Source organism: Talaromyces proteolyticus (assembly GCF_021365285.1).
Source record: "Talaromyces proteolyticus strain PMI_201 chromosome Unknown BGW36scaffold_13, whole genome shotgun sequence".
Taxonomy (NCBI): domain Eukaryota; kingdom Fungi; phylum Ascomycota; class Eurotiomycetes; order Eurotiales; family Trichocomaceae; genus Talaromyces; species Talaromyces proteolyticus.
The window spans coordinates 532,259-551,052 of NW_025764289.1; the positions used below are offsets into that span (position 1 = coordinate 532,259).

The 18,794-nt window shown below is 44.0% G+C and overlaps 8 protein-coding genes across 8 annotated transcripts; 5 read left to right on the plus strand and 3 right to left on the minus strand.

Annotated features, from left to right (window-relative positions):
* Positions 1-875: 875 nt before the first annotated feature.
* On the plus strand, positions 876-2,303 carry BGW36DRAFT_364203 (uncharacterized protein; the record flags this gene model as incomplete). The annotated part of the gene is made up of 1 exon (XM_046214534.1): positions 876-2,303. The coding sequence occupies one exon, from the start codon at positions 876-878 to the stop codon at positions 2,301-2,303; it is 1,428 nt and encodes a 475-aa protein (XP_046066831.1).
* A 1,536-nt stretch (positions 2,304-3,839) lies between these two features.
* On the minus strand, positions 3,840-5,699 carry BGW36DRAFT_364204 (putative metabolite transport protein; the record flags this gene model as incomplete). The annotated part of the gene is made up of 8 exons (XM_046214535.1): positions 3,840-4,406; positions 4,458-4,570; positions 4,620-4,749; positions 4,808-4,909; positions 4,958-5,123; positions 5,175-5,369; positions 5,423-5,453; positions 5,510-5,699. The coding sequence occupies 8 exons, from the start codon at positions 5,697-5,699 to the stop codon at positions 3,840-3,842; spliced, it is 1,494 nt and encodes a 497-aa protein (XP_046066832.1).
* A 559-nt stretch (positions 5,700-6,258) lies between these two features.
* BGW36DRAFT_420147 (uncharacterized protein) lies at positions 6,259-7,665 on the plus strand. The gene is made up of 4 exons (XM_046219489.1): positions 6,259-6,566; positions 6,621-6,795; positions 6,848-7,066; positions 7,129-7,665. The coding sequence occupies exons 1-4, from the start codon at positions 6,390-6,392 to the stop codon at positions 7,368-7,370; spliced, it is 813 nt and encodes a 270-aa protein (XP_046066833.1). The 5' UTR covers positions 6,259-6,389; the 3' UTR covers positions 7,371-7,665.
* Positions 7,666-7,674: 9 nt separating this feature from the next.
* Positions 7,675-8,509, plus strand: BGW36DRAFT_465531 (uncharacterized protein). The gene is made up of 3 exons (XM_046222300.1): positions 7,675-7,874; positions 7,924-8,140; positions 8,193-8,509. Exons 1-3 carry the CDS (start codon positions 7,742-7,744, stop codon positions 8,437-8,439), a joined length of 597 nt encoding a protein of 198 aa, XP_046066834.1. The 5' UTR covers positions 7,675-7,741; the 3' UTR covers positions 8,440-8,509.
* Positions 8,510-11,163: 2,654 nt separating this feature from the next.
* Positions 11,164-11,877, plus strand: BGW36DRAFT_432432 (uncharacterized protein; the record flags this gene model as incomplete). The annotated part of the gene is made up of 1 exon (XM_046221134.1): positions 11,164-11,877. One exon carries the CDS (start codon positions 11,164-11,166, stop codon positions 11,875-11,877), a length of 714 nt encoding a protein of 237 aa, XP_046066835.1.
* A 1,600-nt stretch (positions 11,878-13,477) lies between these two features.
* BGW36DRAFT_465532 (uncharacterized protein) lies at positions 13,478-14,501 on the minus strand (the record flags this gene model as incomplete). Its single annotated transcript, XM_046222301.1, has 2 exons — positions 13,851-14,501; positions 13,478-13,491 (listed from the first exon to the last, which is right to left on the minus strand). The coding sequence occupies exons 1-2, from the start codon at positions 14,284-14,286 to the stop codon at positions 13,478-13,480; spliced, it is 450 nt and encodes a 149-aa protein (XP_046066836.1). The 5' UTR covers positions 14,287-14,501.
* Positions 14,502-16,147: 1,646 nt separating this feature from the next.
* Positions 16,148-16,876, plus strand: BGW36DRAFT_432434 (uncharacterized protein; the record flags this gene model as incomplete). Its single annotated transcript, XM_046221135.1, has 1 exon — positions 16,148-16,876. One exon carries the CDS (start codon positions 16,148-16,150, stop codon positions 16,874-16,876), a length of 729 nt encoding a protein of 242 aa, XP_046066837.1.
* Positions 16,877-16,926: 50 nt separating this feature from the next.
* On the minus strand, positions 16,927-18,533 carry BGW36DRAFT_465533 (uncharacterized protein; the record flags this gene model as incomplete). The annotated part of the gene is made up of 2 exons (XM_046222302.1): positions 16,927-17,508; positions 17,557-18,533. 2 exons carry the CDS (start codon positions 18,531-18,533, stop codon positions 17,070-17,072), a joined length of 1,416 nt encoding a protein of 471 aa, XP_046066838.1. The 3' UTR covers positions 16,927-17,069.
* Positions 18,534-18,794: the final 261 nt, after the last annotated feature.

Here is an 18,794-nt window from a genome sequence, read left to right on the forward strand (position 1 = left end):
TAAATGCGAAATAAGTCAAAGACAATCTCCAGCCATACGAATCTTATTATACCGTGGATTAATGTTCTGTTCTACCAATCTTGCGATAGTCTGGATGTACTCTCAATAATAGTCACGCTCATCTAACGAGGACTAGAATGACACGCAGCTTGGTCCTGAGTCATTTAGATCTCGCTGACTGTTCGATGCTAGGAATTTATTTTTTTTGGATTTACATCACAGAATAGGATCTGTGAGAGAGGAATATGAATATTCAAACCCACCCATTACAATAACCAAGAGTACAGTCATTGACCATTCGACTAAGGGTCTCAATATTATGACTTTGTATTATAACAGGATGCTCTGTCCAGCATATCCCTGCTAATTGAGACATGGATCCTGGGTCTAGGCATATTACTTCTTGCTTGATCCGCACTACGTCCTTAGTGAAGACTCATATCCTCCTTCTGATTCATATTCGCACTTTGGATGAATGGTATTATTCACTCCACTTTGATCATGAGTCACAGAAGTTGTGAGAGAACTCGAAAACTTCTTTGTCTTCATCTATGGAGATGACTTGAATTCATGTAGTTTTCTCTCTTTTATGGCGCGCATGTATGAGACAAAATACAGCTTCGACAAGTATAAATAACCGGTTTAAAGCAGAAAATTGACTCACCATGACAATATAAAAGCTGTGCAAGTTGCCCACCAAAAGTTCTGCAATCGCGAATATAACTATCTATTCATAATCTCGGACAGAAGGTTCCATATCTATTCCTCCATTTCCCCTCACCTTATTAGAGAAAATCTTCCGCTCAATCAGCAGGCATCCATTCAACTTGTGCATTCGATAGCTGGAATACCAACTACGAGACGAGCTATTGAAAATGGATTCTCAGGAAGCTTCTCTTCAGAAAGCTTCTTGGGTCGGTCTACCTCAAGATATCATCTTCGAGCTTATGGACCGCCTTTCTCATGAGGACGGGTTTAATCTCCAATTTTCGGACCGAAAACTTAAGGAAATACCAAAGGTTTATTTTCAGACTCCTATCAATCTACAGACCTGCGAGTATATGATACACAACAAGGACAGCTTGATACGCATGAATCCCAGCGTAATCAAGAATGCACCCGGCCGAGTCAAGGAGGGAAATGGCCCTACGCCACAAGACAAGCGTAACAGGGAACAAGTCTGGAGTAACTTCCTAGGAAGCTTCAAGAAACTCTGCATATATGTGGGCCCGGGTCAATACGCACACTTTGAACACCAGGAAATGATTGAAAAGGTTCTCGGCGAGTTTCGAGGGTTCGAAAGTATTGAGGTGGTGGGGGACTTACTAGAGGCTGAGAGTAGCAACAAGGCTTTTGAATATGCGACGATACAAGATGGCTACAAAGCATTACGCGAATTGCGCCTGTTAAGGATCGACATTGCCTCGCTTGAACGTCTGAGTACCAAGTTTCCAAATCTGGAAAGGTTGTCTTTTGCTGGGTTAGAATCGAATAGTGCAAACGCTCTGGTAGAGAAACTCAAAAAGTTGCCAGGGCTGAAGCACGTTGATATAAACGATGTCCCTCCTAGTTCCAATCAAGCGAGGTTCACTACTTTTGCAGACCACGCGTTTCAGCAAGGGTACGACGGCCTGGGACTTTCATATGAGGCTAAATATTACAACATCCAAAACCATCATGATATATGGCCAAGATTGAAATACATTCGTCTCTTCACTGATTCCGGGAAAACAACGATGTTATTGCTCCAAGCATTGAACAGAAACGGTTTGACGGCTTTAGACCTGACCATATACGACTATTCACCGGAGATCGAAGAAATTAGTTCATTCAAGAGTCTGGAAAAGTTGACACTGCGAATTCTGCCTTCTACTCCAATCTCTTTTGACGATCTTGAGAGGCTGAAGAAACTTCATCTTCTGCGTGAGCTGGAAGTTGCGTATTATGATAGAAGATGGAAGACAGGCATTAGCATCTTTTACGACTTCCCCCAAATCGCAGCCAGAGGAATGATTAATGGCATTGACCTTGACAAATTTAGAAGATTTCTTAATGCAATGAAAAGCCTGCGAGTGTGGCAAGTCCAATGGCCCGAGGAATGGAACGACAATCCTGAAGTTCTTGAGATGATAGTTCGAGAGTCCAATCTTCTCAAGTTCACTATAAGGTACCACTCTACTGTTGCCATGTCCCAAGGAATCGTCGCGCAGGCAGATCGGTTTACCGACCATCCAGACGCTATGATCCACTGTGTTCATATCGGGAAGTTTATCCGTCCTGCAAACTGGGTCCCCCGTGTGTAAGTACCCCGACCACCCCCTCCCTTCCCTTCCCTTCCCCTTCCCAAAATAGTACATGACGATCAACAAATCTCAAGCTTGATTGATAAAATGCTTACTGCTTTCTGGCAGAAATGAAAACTCAAATGATCCAGCAGTCAATGAGACCTATGAAAAGGCTAAAACGAATTTCAAATGGATAGACATCGGGAAAATACACGGAAGACTTGTAACTCGCGATGAATTTAGTCATAGAGTCAAGGTGAAATGGTTTCAGGACACTTGGCTCACCCACCGGTAGATTACAGCTGAGGGTGCCCAAATTCATAACCCTGCGCACAAATTAGATAGTTTCGGACTGCCAGGAGTTCGCACATAGATTTTCTATTTGCCTTATCTCGACAAAGACTGGAATAGGCGATAGAAATTGAGCTATGAAGTGCGCACCTATTCTTTCCTTATCCATCCATACCTCATTCCCATTCCCCCCTCTTTCATATCGACAAAGGACATCTCAACCTTTCATGCGAATAAGATTGTTTGGCAAACAATTCCTATTTAATTTAATGTCTAATTCATGGTCCTTTGGCTAGATTCTAGCAGATAGTTGAGCTTAGGGGCTGCTCCCTATATTTGGCTCGCCAAAAGTGATTTTTTCCATACACTTTATAAAGAGGAAATAATATCTTCGTGACAAATTTATTTTTGGTCTAGTATATAAAAATACGAACGCATGATACTCCTTCGGAATCGGTCTACAGAATTATCTTTGAGCAAATTTTGGACTATTTCGGTTCTAACGAGATTTTTTTCTTTACTACGGTAGCTACTAGGTGTGAAGCGGTCAAATAGTATCACGCATGATACCTTCCGTATCTATCAAAGCATCGCGTGTCGAACTGTAGACAGTCTGGAGTTATCGTGCATATTTTAGGACGATGTCGAGTCTAGAAAGGTTCGTTAGCTTTGAGATCTTTTTGAGGACAATTCTGGGCAAAATATATTTGTAGCTACCGTCTGTGCAAGCACTCTCTTGTACGTGGTACAAGGTTGATGGCCTATTCACGTTGTAATCAAGCTAGTAATCAGAATATATGAAAAGACTATACTACGAGTTAAAAGACATATGGGACCCCTGGACGGTTCTTATGAAGGATGGTAGACGGTTTTTCCAAGCTATGACAGACCAGCTCTTTCGTATATACCTGAGAATAATGAGATAATATCAATATGTATGAGTTCAGTGCAAGAAATGTTCACTTGGAGGATTTGGAAGAGCTGTCACATTCGGTTTTCTGTCTCTTGCTAGTATGGTGATCACGAGTGCTGCTCTTTCAAATGTTGGGAAGTTCATTTTTCAAGGCATTAATCGCCATATATATAAATTAGTCTATAATTCAAGTGTTAAGTAGAGCTCCAATCAGTCGGGCTGATTGCTTTGTCACACATGTCCCCAGTACGTTGAGGCCAGTGATCCCCGCTAACCATCTTTGAACGACAATTGGGAAAAGAATTCTTCATTAAAAGCACATCAAAACCGCGAATCTATCAAACCAGACCTCATTTAGCCGCATTATAGCCCGAATTCTGCTCAATCGACACCAACACGCCGTCCTGATACGTATACCCATTCTCCTCCAAATAAGCTCTGAACTTAACATCCTCAGTCTCCAACTCCCGTGACATATCCGGGATCAAAAACCAAGAGATCAGACCACCGACAACGGTAAAGGCAGAACCAATTAAGAACACAGCCTGTTGGCCCTTCTCAGTGGAGTCGAAGGAATCCTGAATCGGCGTAAAGACTTGTGTGCCAATTGACGCACCGGCTTTGCCAACAGCGGCTGCCCAGCCAAGGAAGTGGCCGCGAAGGGGGGTTGGGAAGGATTCTGCTGCGCAGAGGAAGGTTGCCACGCCGGGACCCATTTCGCCGAGCGCGTTGAAGATACCGTACATCACGACGAAGAGAGGGAAGACAGTTTGAATGGGTTTGAGTGCCCCACCGAGAATGAAACCCCAAATGGCCCATAGCCCGAAACCCAGGGTCATGGTTTGTTTGCGGCCGATGCGGTCCATGAGGAGGCCGCCGATGAGACATCCGGGCAGGTAGAAACAGTTAATGACAGTCTACCTCGTTAGCGAATTGTATGGGTATGGGTGTTTGGATTCAAGGCTTACTCCATATCCGATATTCTGCACAGTGGTGTTGTTGGGATTCAACTGTCCGATGATGGTAGAAGAGAAGATGCCGAATGGGTAGGTCACAAAATCGTAGCAGAACCACGCAAGGCCTAGAATTTCTCAACACAGTTATTCATTTGAGTAGAATGTACAACTAACAAGTTCCTAGCATTGGTTTCCAATAGCGTTTCAAGATGAGCCAGTATGGATATTGGGACTTGATGTTGTGTTTGCGATATTGTGTTGAATCGATCATGCGAAGCCGGAAAAAGCAGATGACAACGGGGAGCTATGACATTATTAGCCACCCACTGTCTTCATATTAAGGCGGCAAAAATGCAACGTACCACAAATCCAAGGCCAAATGAAACTCGCCATACACCTTCAGAGTTGCGCTGATGATAGCATGCAAGAACGATCAAGGCGATAATTCCTGCCATCACAAAGCCCTAAAGATTGTTAATTTCCGTTGAAGAATCTACCATACTACTGCTTACTAGATCCACTGCAAAGTCAGTTGTCACTGCTACGAGAAATCCACGCTTCTTCCTGAGTTTGGAAGTCTCGTCGCTGGCCTCGGTAGCACTAGTTGCGCAGACAGGATATTCACCGCCGGCACCAAAACCAGCGATACCTCGAGCGACAATCATCATCCAGAACATGCTGTACACCGGTTAACCAAATTTCTGTGAACTGGCCAAGGTGAAGGCATACCCTAGGTCCGACGTTCCATGTGCAGCTGTCGCAAGTACCACGCCTAGCACTAAAAAGGCCGTGGCAGCTACAATACCAGTTCGACGACCCAGGCGATCGATGAGCACGCCAAAAAAGAGCATGCCAAATATTTCACCAATAAGATACGAATTAGAGAGACGGGACTTAATCGTGGAGGACATGGCATCTCCGTATCTGATAATCTTAGCACAAAAGATTGTACTCGACGTTCTGACTAGGCTACTTACAGGACCGAGAAGAAGGGTTCCATATAGCCAACTATAGACAAATGTCAGCAAGTATCTCTTGACTATACAGATATTTTGATAACTCACTGATCTGCGCATTGTATCCATCGCTGAAAAGAGCCATGCCCGATACAATGACATTCAGCACACTGGTTTTACGACCCATTTCAGCACTCTCCTCCATGTCGTGAGATTCTGTGTAGGCGGCCACCAGCTCATTTGGTTGTCCTTTCAAGTCTTCTTTCGCCGGGTCGGCGACTCTATCGGGATTGGCCATGATGCCTGATAACTATTGAATTGGCTGTGTTCAAGTCTTAGCAATAAACCAAAGTCTTTGATAGACCAGGTCGCTGTATTTATTCTTATTCTCTATATCGGATCTCGCCTGCCACTTTCTCTTTTGCGATTAGCTTCTGCCGATGGCCCACTTGATATTAGAGAATTATGAGCAGCGCATGCCCAATAACAGCAAGTCACAGTGCCATGTGGAAGGTTCGGGTCGAAGTCCTTGGTGTTTTGCATCCAACGCGGCTGCGAGGAGAGCGGGGGATTTAAACTTCATCAGATGCCTGAAAGAATTAACTAATGCAAATTCAGTGTGCTAGTATTAGTCTGATAAAAACCAGGGCTAGTGACGCACCTCCTTAAGTAGGAAGATAAAGGGTCTGCTCTAGCCTGCACGTGTGCCGTTCTGGGCTGCGACTGGCTGTTAGGGCTTGCGGGCTTCGTGCCGACGTCCCCACCACATCCTAGCTTCACTATTTGTCTATTTTGACTTACTTCTGTATGTGATGGTCTTTGAGGGGAAAAAATCCAATTTTCAACTAGAACTATGTCAGCGATTAAAATGGGCTGCTGCTCGGCTAATAGAAATATAAATCGCGTTGGGAACGGCTTTGGTCGAAGTTTCGAACAGCCACAACTCGCTGCGCACCCGACACTACTATTAATATCCTGATGTGCCATAATGGATCACGATTCGGATTATCCCTTAACCCCCTCGCAGGTCCAGTTCTTCCAGGACCGAGGCTACCTGCTCATCCGCAATTTCTTGCCCGCTTCTGAATCATCTCTGCTTCAGCAATGGGCACAGGAAATTCACGATCTTCCGCGAACGGAAGATGTGCCGTGGATGCCGTACGAGGTAGGATTAACTTAATAGTGCCATGGAAAAAGTGTGCTGATGAGATCCGCTTAGGAAGTCAACGCACAGGGCAAAAAGGTACTGTGCCGCACGGAGAATTTCGCCAACACACATGCCGGGTTCAATAGCTTCCTGCGCGGCTCCCGCGCTGCAAGTGTTTTGGAGCAGTTGGCGGGCGAGAAGATGTTTCTGTTCAAGGAGAAAATAAACTACAAGCTTGCTGGCAGTGGTACGAGCAATACTCGGAAAATGCTCGGCAAATGTGGGCTGACAATAATTAGGCGGTTTTGACCCTCATATCGACGCCAACGCATACACCCACGTAAAGGATATCAAACACCTGACCATTCTAGCCGCCGTCGACGAGATGACAGGGGAGAACGGTGGTCTTGAAGTCGTCGAAGGAAGTCATCATGAAAACATTCCTCTCGGAAAGGATCGTTGCATTGAGAAATCCTGGGTTGATGAAAACGCCTGGGTTCCCTGCAGTTTGCAGCCTGGTATGATTCCCATTCTCTTTCCGCCGTGGTGGATAATTGATGGCGTGGGGCTTACTAATTAGGTGATATATTATTTTTCGGCTCGTATCTGGCGCATCGCAGTGGTCCCAATAAAAGTGCCAAAGACCGACGCGCGATTTATGCGACGTATAATTGTGCCTCGGAAGGCGATTTGCATGATCAATACTATGAAGACCGACGGAAGCTGTGGCCGGCCACTCACCTACGCAAGGAGGGTGTCTCCTACGAGGAAGGGGGAGAGCGATATGCATTTGGAACGCCTATGTTAACGGTTGATACATAGAAGGTAACCATTTAGATATATTCCAAGTGTAGGGGAAAGATTGTAAATGTAAATCAAGAATATAGGGTTAGGGCTAGGGCTACAGAACCTCCACCCTAGTGATAAGGGCGATTTCAGATAAGCCAGTACTCAGAGAGGAAAGAAAGAATCACCACTAGGTGATGTTATTAATATTAAGTAGAAGGCTCGATTTCGCTTTTGATAAGGTAAATTGGCGGCACGTGAATGTAATCTTCGGACAGCGTTCCGGCGTTGCGTCAATACCTAGATTTTTTTTTCCTATAAAGCTTCTCGCCCCCGCAACCTCAATTCAACGTCGCTGCTAATCATTTCCATTAATCAACCCCCACCATAGCCAATTATTCGGAAAAATGGCGACACCACAAGAAAAAGCAGAAGCCCTCGTCAGCGTCCTTGAAAAATACGGACAAGGAGATTACATCGGCGAATCCATCAGCCAGCTTGAACATTCCTTACAAGCAGCTCACCAAGCTCAAAGATCCGGTAGCTTTACCTATCTTGACTTCCCATATTCAGGGTTAATGATCACTAGGTAGTCGCGACGAACTCGTTCTTGCAGCTCTCTTACATGATATCGGCCAGATAATTCCTTTAGAAGAAACGAAAGAAGTGCGCATGAACCTGAGTCAAGAGAGTACCGAAAATGTCGGACGCATCGGCCATGAAATTATTGGCGCGCAGTATTTGCGCTCTATAGGATTCAGTGAGATTGTCTGCCGACTAGTTAACAGCCATGTCGCAGCGAAAAGGTATAATTACTTTTTATTTTTTACAGTCATTTTCATTGATTTTTCAATTTAGATATTTAACCGCCGTGAATAAATCATATTATGACTCTCTTTCAACTGCATCGCAGAAATCTCTAGCCTTCCAGGGTGGTCCGTTCCAAGGGCACGAGCTTACAGCCTTTGAACAGGACCCGCTCCGTGACGAGATGGTTTCGCTAAGGCTGTGGGATGATGCCGCCAAAGTCGTTGGTGTTGAGGATAGTACGCCGCGTGCAAGGGCTTATTTGGATACGATGGTGGCGCACTTGGGTAGATTGTAAATCTATTGTATTTTACTATGTATACCTTGCTGAAAGGGGATGTTACTAAAGTATAAATTCACTTGTGCCGAAACTGTCGAATCATGAATTCAGTAAATCAATTTCAATAATATCACCCAACAGTCATGTAAGTGTCAAGGACTTCAATGATTGGCATATTCACCTCAGCAATGCTAAAAATGATTATAATAAGAATATATTTAAGCTAAGCCTCAAAGTCTTGAAAATTGTCTAAGGCCACGTACATCGAGTAATAATCAGAGTGAGGCCGTAGCCTAAAGACGAAATACTAGTTTCCTGCTTAAACAAACTGAGACGAAGATGACGATGACACAATACTAGCATGTCCCCCTTTGCCGCCGATTATGATTGACTCCCCATAAGAACGAGCTGTGGTTTGGTGGCTTGTTGTGTCATGTATCATTTCTTTGTTTTCGTCGAACCCCTCTACCGCCTATTCACTCAGAAATCTTCTGTTAGCCACAATCTCTGACTTGTGACGACCAGTAGGTGGAAAATTACCAGATATTCTATTGCAATTATCCCGGCTTACCCTCTTGATTGTAGGGTGTATATATATTTTCCGCCGAGGTACACCCAGTCAACACTGGCGCTGTTGATAATCCGCTGAAAGCGGATATCTAGCAGCCTAACCGCAATACAAGCCTCCGTCAGGAAAATCAATGATATTTCTTATTACCACAGCAATATTTGCAGAACCATTTGAAACCAGATTCTTCTCCCAGCATGCCGGACTCATCGGGAAACACTCTACAGTCGATGGCTATAGCTTCTATTCGATTTTTCAGTTTGCCGGAATGCATCGAGGCTCACAATAAGATCTACAGACAAGTGCTAGCCGACTATATCCAATCTATGCATTTCAAGACTTGGGCTCTCGAGTAGAGTTCTTTGCGCCGGAAAAGCCCAGTCGATTATCTGCATTATTGTATACCAATCGACAGATGTCTAAAGAGGCTCAGACCATTCTGTATAGGATAAACTGGTTTTCACTTATGGAAACACTAAAAACCCAGTCTAGTCTTTTGAAGCCTTTCCTAGACTATATTGGCCTCTTCAATGCCCATTCACTTTCTTATCTATGCATCAACTTTCCGTCTACCAAAAAAATCGAAGGTGAATCGGGCGGAATAAAGCTCAGAAAAGATAGTTTACAAAGCTTGTAGCTTCTGCAAACTGAGTACACTAAGTTAAATACATTAGAAATGCACCTTTACGGCGAAAGTTTCAGCAGTCTAATCAAGGACAAAGACAACTTCCAGTCTGTTCAACAAGCATTTTAGAAATGAATACCCAGTTCAAAGCCATCAGCTCCTTGAATAAAATCATTATCAGGGTATACAGTGGAATTTCAGACCCTTCAATACGAGATTACATGCACGGCCTTAGATGGATTATTTTTATTAGAGATATATAAGTTTGCCTTGACACAGTTAGAGAGAAATGAAAGGATAACATCCGTTTTACTCAAAGTGTAATTTGTAATAGCTTAGAAGTCCAGCACAGTGCAACCTAATTTATCTCTGGTTGAACAGTAAAGGAAAGGCATCTATATGATAGTACTTTATGTTAGCGGTTACTGAAAAGGAAAGACTAGTCGTAACTTTTGAAGTCTTTGATGAATGCACGAAGTATATACATTTGAATGGAAACTGTTTTTAGTGTAATACAAAATACGGAGCAGAACGAAAGCACTAGAACAGAAATAGCACGTATACCACGTAACATTGTAACAAGAGTGAAACTGTAGCACTAGAAAGCGTTGTAACAGTAAGAAGCGAAAATGCTTGAGGGAGTGTAATCTGTAGGATCAGTATCCCTTCTTCTCCTCTTGATTGTTTCAAGGTATATGAATACTAGCATTTAGAATGTCTAATCCATATTATATGGTTACTTATCTGATCTAGATCTCCTCTCAGCCCCTCTTAAGCGGTCGGTGCGCAGGCTGGCATAATTATCACATTTTTGAAGCAGAGAAATCAGCTTATAACATAATAGTTATAACGTATGGGTTGTGGGTAGTTTTTAATACTAGAAAGTAGGTTGATATAAAAAGAAGGGACTGGCAATTGAATCAATTAATTGGATTATGTAAACAACACTCACAAAATGTGATAAGAGATGTATGAAGCGCTTTATAAATATATCTACAACCTATTACCAGTAACAATGTATTAGCCAACTTATCCCCAAATCAAAAGTGGGAACAAGGTTGGTACCAAGATTGGAAAATATTGGTAGAAAAGCACTGACAGACCGTGACTGCCAATCCTTCCTATTGTCGATTTGATGGTGCTATCCATCAGATCAGTGGTTCATAAATTGCCCTAACTTACCATGGAATAATTGAATCTATTAACATGCTTAGTTCGTTCCTTATGCACTAACATATGTCACAAGCACCTTGCACACCTGGGCCTCGCTACGGCCCGCGGATCTTCCCTAAATGGGGTAGGTGACATATCTTTAGCGATAAGGGTTTCCTAGAAGTGTTACTGACATATTCTCAATAATGTAACGTGGTGGATTACATGGTAATGGCACGTTTCACTATCGAGAACTCGTAAATGGGCATCAGCGGCGAAGAAGGTATTATAAATACGTATCACAAGCCTACAACACATGGCGCCAATTGAATGTTGAAGTCAATTGCACCCAGCTATCGCCTTACAGAATCAGATTTCTACCTTTTGTACTCTCATGATGAAATCTATTATTTTGCCTCTTACGTTTTTCTTTGCAACCTCGAGCAATGCCTTGGTCGGTATTAGCTGGAATATCGGTAACGGACCTTCCTCTGGTCTTACCGATATCACTTTCCCAATGAACATAGCAAATGCACCACATACAACAGGATTTTATTTTGCTCAGCAATTTGGATTTAATGGAGAATCCGATGTTGGTTATATTGGGCTTCAGCCAAGACCAGACTCTGGCAGCAATAGCGTTATACATGCTGCCTTTTCGAGTTTCGTTTCTGGAACGACTACCGATGACAGCAACTGCTCAGATGGGGCAGATGGAGGTGCAGGTGTCAGTTGCAGTATTGAAATTAACGGCGATTACTCACACACTTTCGATCTGGTCGTCCAAAACACGTCTGGTCAGACCTGGACGGGGACTCTGGTCGATACTGTCACTGGACAAGAAACACACATTGGCTCCTGGTCTCTTCCTTCAGGAGCGTCTGGTATCAAGAGCAGCCAGGTGGGTTTTGTTGAATACTATCCATGGAACTCAGGAACACATAGCTGCGACCAATTACCAAAGACAGAAGTGACTTTTGGTATTCCAACAACCACAAACAGTGGTGCGGGTAGTCTGGGCAGCGCATACGAGTACGGCGATTGCGTAGGAAAGGTCGGGTTCTCTTCCTCGCAAACATCTTCCGGAGTCGAGGTGACTGTGGGGTTTTGATGGCCTTAGAATCGAGAAAAGAAAAGTTTTAAGAAATGTGCGTGACGACTTGCAACGGAAAACCGTAGGATGAGTTTGTTCTTTATTTTGGTTAATTTAGAACATTGAAACCATTGACAGATTCTGTTCAGCGCCGCTGGCCCAAACATTAGGCCTTTTTTTATAAATAATGTCATATTGCTACCATAATGTGAGATAAGGCTTTCTTTCCAACACACCTTTGGCATTCATACCATGCATAATTATCTTGAAGCCATATCCTTCCTCACCAGTTAGATCCTCTGAGGGAATTTTCTAATCCTCGAAAAAGAAACATTGCTATCAACGCCGTGTCGTCCCGTCTTGGGGATTTCAGTAACTAGAACCTTGCTGCGGTCCAATTCAGTGTAGAAAAGGGATGGACTTTGGCTTGTTTTCAACGGTGAAATTAGACATTGAGGACAACATCGAACAATGACGGGAGTAGTTGATATCAGCCAATACAAGAGACAAGATCCGCCGATTCGATCAAATATCATCTTCTCAACCACGCCGCGAACCAGTGTGTCACGTCGAATCGACGACTGTCACTTCTACAAGGCTATAAATCAGTCAAAGAACTAATTCTGTCCTCATATACGAGAAGCCAAAAGCACTAAACTTACCACGTGGTTTGCTGCCTCAGGCCGTACCTGCCAAACTGCCGCCATCGCGGTTGGTAATTACCCTGCGGGCTCTTCTCTCGTCTTTCGCTTCAATCTTTTCTTTTAAAACGTCCGACCTTGCACATGATCATAGTTCGCTATGGAGGAGGTACACAGAACGCTTAACCTGGACGGTTTGCTTGACTACTAACTACCACTAGGATCATCAAGTGGCGTTTTCCCTTCGCAGTTCAGCAGAAGTGACCTCGTCGATTTCAGCATTTCTATCCCAAACCGATCTTCCCAGCCGCCACTACCACACCAGTACCACCACCACCACACCATGTGTGTCTGAACCATTTTCCTTTTCTTTTTTTTGTCAGTGTTATTGGGATACCAATATAACAACCTTTGTTGTCCCCGGGGTCCTCCCCGTCGTCCCTTCATCCGATGTTGAAATCGACGGGGGGTAGAGTTTCAAACACAACAGGTGGGCTTCAGTATCTAATCACAAGTTTTGGAATAGACTAATAGTGTTTGGGATAGGGTGGAAGCTTTTTTTTACAAAGAATCAATGGTTTGGTCTGGCAGCCATCATCATTAATGGTGGCCATACTGGTTTTCAATCACTTGTATGGATTCATTCTTTGGGTTGTCTCTTAAATCTGATTGCTTACTGATTTCTTATAGAGATAGAAAACCACATTAGTTTTCTAAGCCCTCAACCGCCTCTAACGCCATCCCCGAGCCTCAGACCACCGAGGCTCAGAAGCCTGGCTTCTGGAAAAGCCTTTTGTATGTATCTACTGTTCTGATAGCTTCCTTGACCTGATTCACTTATTGATAAATCATAGCAAAAGGCTACCATCCACCCCTCCCGCGCTCCCTCCCAGGCCTACTACCCCCCCGAGGCCTGCTACCCCCTCTGGGCCTCCCCTCCCCCAGCGCCCTCCCCTCGCCAGAACCACTTCCTGTCCCTAGTGATTGGGAACTTAAGTTCCAGTTCGTTAGTACCCCGTGGGGGTTTCGCGTGTTCAGATACTCTGTTACTAGTATATAGATACCAAGTTTGTATAGAATTACTACTTTATGAATTATGATGAAATGAATAATGATTTGGGACTGTGCTCATTCCTTAATATTCAATCTTATTACGACAATAGTAATCAGTGACAAGAGTACACGTGGCCTTCCAGTCTACCTTGGCAGTTACAGCCTCTGGCGGCCTTCTTTGCGAACAACAGACACAATTCCTTCCGCAATGCATTAAAATACCAGGCATTCTGTATGAGCCTCTGTCCCGGTAACAACAACCGCAGCTGTATGCACAGCAGCCGCCAATGCTCTTACATGCCGCCTGGACTTCCTCCTGAGTGGGTTGGATGCATTGAATGACATCCCACGCCTTAATATAACAGTTCTTGTGTTTTCGATATAGGTGATTATTATAAGCAGTAAGATGGTGCCACCATCGTTGCTCTTGATTTGATATTCGCTCGTTCAACCTTTCAAGTTCTTCTTTCTCATCTTCTATAAGTGTTCCGTTGAGCTTTTGGAGTTTCTGGAGACGATGCGCATTTTGGATATCGGCAACTTCGGATTGGATTATATCCATGCGTTCAGACTCCAATACAACCATTTTGGTGGCCCAACGCATATCGGTATCCATTTGAGTCGCTCCCGGTGGGTAGAAGAACAACGCGACGATTTTGCCGACTATTAGTACCGTGAGAGCTGTCCGGGCGTGTCCATGATCTACAAGGTTTTTTGCAATTCGTGAAAACATCTTTGCCAGAATTTTTGACTGATACAAAAGCGAATGAAGACTGTGGGTGTTGGGAAGAACGCTAACTGATGGGGAAGGCCCGAAAGTGACTATAAAGCGGAGAGTGCGGTTAGTAGAGGAAGTATCAAGGATGTCAACTTCGATACCTCGGAAACGAGAATATAGAGCCTTAGAAGCCTTTGGAGATTGTCACAAAAGCAGAAAGTATTTTTATCGTGATGGGATGGATTTATTGTAAAGGAAATAGAAGACAGTGAAATCCCGGAAGGAGGAGTTGTTGGTTAAGTACCCTGCGCAGGCAGCGGAGAGGCACAGGCAACAGGCAGGCAGCAGATTCCATTATGCACCTGCCCTATCCGATCATGAAAACAACGACAGTATCCGTGGTTATGTATTTTTATTGTTTATCAGTACTCTCGGTATGGAGTAATTGCGTGGTAGTAAGTGGTAGACGCGTCATGTATCTATGTAGCATTCAATCATCAATCAATATCAATGACCCCTATACGTTCTACAATTTGGTGTTAATGTAGTCTTGTCTAAATATTGACGTAATATTACTAAGAGATGTCAAGTCAGTTGGTGAGAGGCGATCTGTTACCATCAACACAAGCACATCCAGATCGCAAATATCACGTGTAATGAAATGTAGGAGCAGAAAAAGAGGAAGAACAACAAGAAAATGCTTAATCGATGCTGAGCGTACCAGAACTGCACGTGTTGTAGCTAATGGTGTACGCCGAGGAAACCAAACCGCCGTTGCGTATGTTTTCAATCTCAAGCCAACCCCCGAGTTCAGCGATGCGCTTATTACTAACCTAATTGATCCTGAGAGGATATAGTCACTAAATCTTCGTATTGCATGATATCTTAGCTCATGATAATCGTGCTTCACATTTTCTGTGGGATCTGTCATAAGGACCTTGTAGGCGGATGTGCTTAGGTTGCGTTGAATATTGTGGGCCTGAATCCGGAGAAGTTACACGTTAGTTCAAAGCAAGCTCCTGTCTTTCCGGTGGAGGTTCAAAAGTTATTGGGGTTCTTAATACAATCCAACACACTACATTGAAGAATCTGATAGGCAAACTCATTCCATGCCCATGGGAGTGGAGTTTAAGCAAACAAGGTGTTGGAATATGTACTTCTCACACATATACATAGCCATAAAGCTTTTAAATAATTTAAAAAGTAATGATTTCAATCCTAGTGCCCACGAATCGATATAAAAGCTATATGTGCGTAGCAGCATCAATTGATGCTGACATAGTTCACTTCTTTGTGCCTGTCTCTATTCTTACCAGTTGGGAACCATTCAGTTAATGCCTCTAAATTTAATATCATTATAACATTCTTCTTCAACCTGCACAATCACTCCTATTTCAAATAGCAATTAATAATTCCATCTCTATGTCGAACACACTCAATTATCCTGGCTTTGTAAAGCTGAAAAAAATTAACCAACAAAGTTTTTATTATTTTACTCATAAATAATGCCTGACTAATGATGCAGTGGGCATATCTTCGCAGTATATAAGGCAGGTTATGTCCTGGTTCTCCTACCATCAAAAGCTTTCCTAAACAAATCCCAGACAAGATACCTCAGCCAACCTTTGCTCATTTCAAATTCCACCATTTCATTCTGATACTTAATTACTGGTTGATATCTACACCAACTTCGTCCCTATATTCGCCATACAATACAGGTGGGCTGTTTTACACGTCCTTCATATTTCAGCTTCAACATTGACTGGTGTTGATTCTTAAATACCAGGATCTCCGTCAAACACCTCATTGTTTCACAAATCTAATTTACCTTAAACTCAATACCCGACTGCCATCTCAGATACCCCAGATTATCAGAATGGAAGACGATATTCCGCTAGTCCACCAGACATGTCCCGAAAACACCGAGAGCTCTATTGATGACGCCCATACCAATATCGACAGCACGTCGCAAAGCAATCAATATCCAACTCCTGGGGTGGCCTTTTATGCCAACAATTCATTATTGGGGTACTATAATCGTCATGACGCGGATACTTTAAGGAACCCGACAGTCCCGTCACCTGCACCTGCGTCTACCACGTTTACCCGCAGGTTTTTCGAAGATCGCCTGGAATCACTTTATGTGAAACTCGAAGATCTTCTCGAAGCTGCTACGACGGAAATTGTCCAACGCAACGCCCTATCCCAGACTGATCTAATGTCCCATTTAACTGGTTTGGCCAATGAGATTAGCACCATAACGGTCACTATTCGGGACCACGTCATACCGTATCAACAACGTATATTGGAAGAGATTCGAGAGATTCGCAACGACGGCCCCGAGCCGAAGCGGAGGAGGACGAATGATTCCATAGCGTTGAGTACCTCATTCCAGGGTACAGGTCTGCGCCTGAATTTGGAGCATCCACTAAGACGAAGGGGAGATGAGGATAGACAACCCCCAGGATGGCTCCGCCCGGAAACAGGTCACGAATCTACTGAGGGAACAGACGGTCTCACCTTAGGTAGAAGGATAGCGAGTCGTAGAGGCATGGGACAGGCAAGAGGAAAGCAGGCTGGAAAACGTACATGGTTGCCCCGGTGAAGGAAAGGCAAGGCAGCATTGAAACATTCTTTTGTATTATTACATGTGTTGGGAAGGAACCATTGCGCATTGCAAGGAACACTGTATGATAGCATATCCCCAATCGGGTGAATAATAACTTTTTATCACACTCAAGTTTAGACAACTTCCTACTAATCAACATCCAGTACACCTATCGGCACAATCCAATAGATTAATTCCCTGTCCACTCGTTATCAGGCTGTAGGCCCTGATCCAAACACCCTATCGTGTATTTCCACACATCCATTTCCAATGGTCCTCTGCCCTCATTCACCCACATTTCCATCATCCTACTAACTTCATCCTCTTTGAGAACACGACCAACAGTTCCCATTTTCTGCTTGACAAAACACAATAGTTTGGACACTGCGCTGCACATCTTGCGCTCAGCTGGTGTCGGTGAACCAAGCTGGCGGTATGGGCAGCCTCTGTCGAGAGGATGAAAGAAGCTGTAGAAATCCGAGCCAATTGGTGGAATCAAGATGGTTTTCATACGAGTCGAAGTGTACAGTGACTGGGTGGCCGCGCTGCTTTGAAAGCGAGGTCCTAAGAGTAGGCTGAGGTTATGTGATGTATCAGTTGCCGTAATAATTAGGCGACGGAGTGGGATTCTGTACTAGTTAGCCGGTTATCTTGAGACATAACGAGAGCGGATTTACATGATGGACTCAGGTTCAATTTGAGAATCATGAGGTTTACGCAATACCAGATTGATCCTCGCAGCTAAATTGCATGCTCCCCGCACTCTGTATGCTTTGGTGTTGTAATATGTTGTAGGATCAGGATAGTCGCCGTCGGGGTCATGATTAAATGGAACGGTTGCTTCAGACTTTCTGAATCTTCCAACCCTGCCGAATCCATTACTAGTTTCCTCATCCTCGTCCTCGTCCTCCTCTTCATAAATAGGACTCGTGATTAATGTACGTCCGGCGGTATTGACAGGTGTGAATGGGACCAAGCTGCCACCCCGATACCAAGAACCAGCATTCGCACCACGAAGAATATCGGTTGTCTGTTTTTTGATCCCACGGATGAGTGAATGTTGAAAAGCAATGTACGTAGTCAACGCAGCACGATTATCACGCTCGTTTGCAATTTGGATATCAACCAGAGTATGGTGAATATAAATTGGCCCAGCAAGCTCTCGAAGACGCGCTGACATGGCCTGCGCAAAGATCGCATCGTCCGTACTCCACGAGCATGGGGCGATGTTTTTTCCTTCTGCAAAGATCAAACGACGAGGTGGTCGTGGCGTGGGGCTACCGTAGTCTCCATTACCGATGCCATTAGGAATGGTAGTCTGAAGATAGGCACAAAATTTTGCATACTTGTTCAATTGCTTGAGTACATGCTGAATCTCGTTGTTCAAGCTAGTAGGGAGTCCATTAGTGAAGGAAGTGAAAAGAAAGCGCAGCACAGTATCGACTCGTTTTTGGAGTGGTAGCACTCTCAGTTTCATAGGACCACCAATGTGTGTGAACTGGTTGGCGACCTTGACGACTTGAATGATATCGTCATCAGGCTCTGAGTAGGCGGCTGGGAAAATGGAGAAATGATAGTGATTCTCGATACCGTCGTTGTCAGTTCGTGGGTGGGGAAGAGAGAAGAAAGACACAGCGAGATCTTTCAGGGACATTTTGGATGCCATGTTTGTTACATGATGATGTGGCGTGCTTAGTGCAAGTGAATGTTTGAGATGAGGGTGAAGGAGGGCGGTGTTGTATATGGCAACTGCAGACCGCCTTCAGATCTGGAGCAGGCAAAATAAGATAAGAGCTTTATGGAACATCACCCGGGCTATGATTCCGTATTGTGTGGTGTTCAACAAGGAGAATACAAAGTATTTCATAGCTGGCTTTGACTTACAACTTCCTCCTCCCTCTATCAACTAGACCTT

Excerpts from the sequence above, each read along its gene's own strand:
- BGW36DRAFT_420147 (XM_046219489.1), top strand. The coding sequence starts at position 6,390 with ATGGATCACGATTCGGATTATCCCTTAACCCCCTCGCAGGTCCAGTTC. Across the intron at positions 6,567-6,620 it reads TGCCGTGGATGCCGTACGAG|GAAGTCAACGCACAGGGCAA; the intron begins GTAGGATTAACT and ends AGATCCGCTTAG. Across the intron at positions 6,796-6,847 it reads CTACAAGCTTGCTGGCAGTG|GCGGTTTTGACCCTCATATC; the intron begins GTACGAGCAATA and ends GACAATAATTAG.
- BGW36DRAFT_465531 (XM_046222300.1), top strand. The coding sequence starts at position 7,742 with ATGGCGACACCACAAGAAAAAGCAGAAGCCCTCGTCAGCGTCCTTGAA. Across the intron at positions 7,875-7,923 it reads TCACCAAGCTCAAAGATCCG|GTAGTCGCGACGAACTCGTT; the intron begins GTAGCTTTACCT and ends AATGATCACTAG. Across the intron at positions 8,141-8,192 it reads AGCCATGTCGCAGCGAAAAG|ATATTTAACCGCCGTGAATA; the intron begins GTATAATTACTT and ends TTTTCAATTTAG.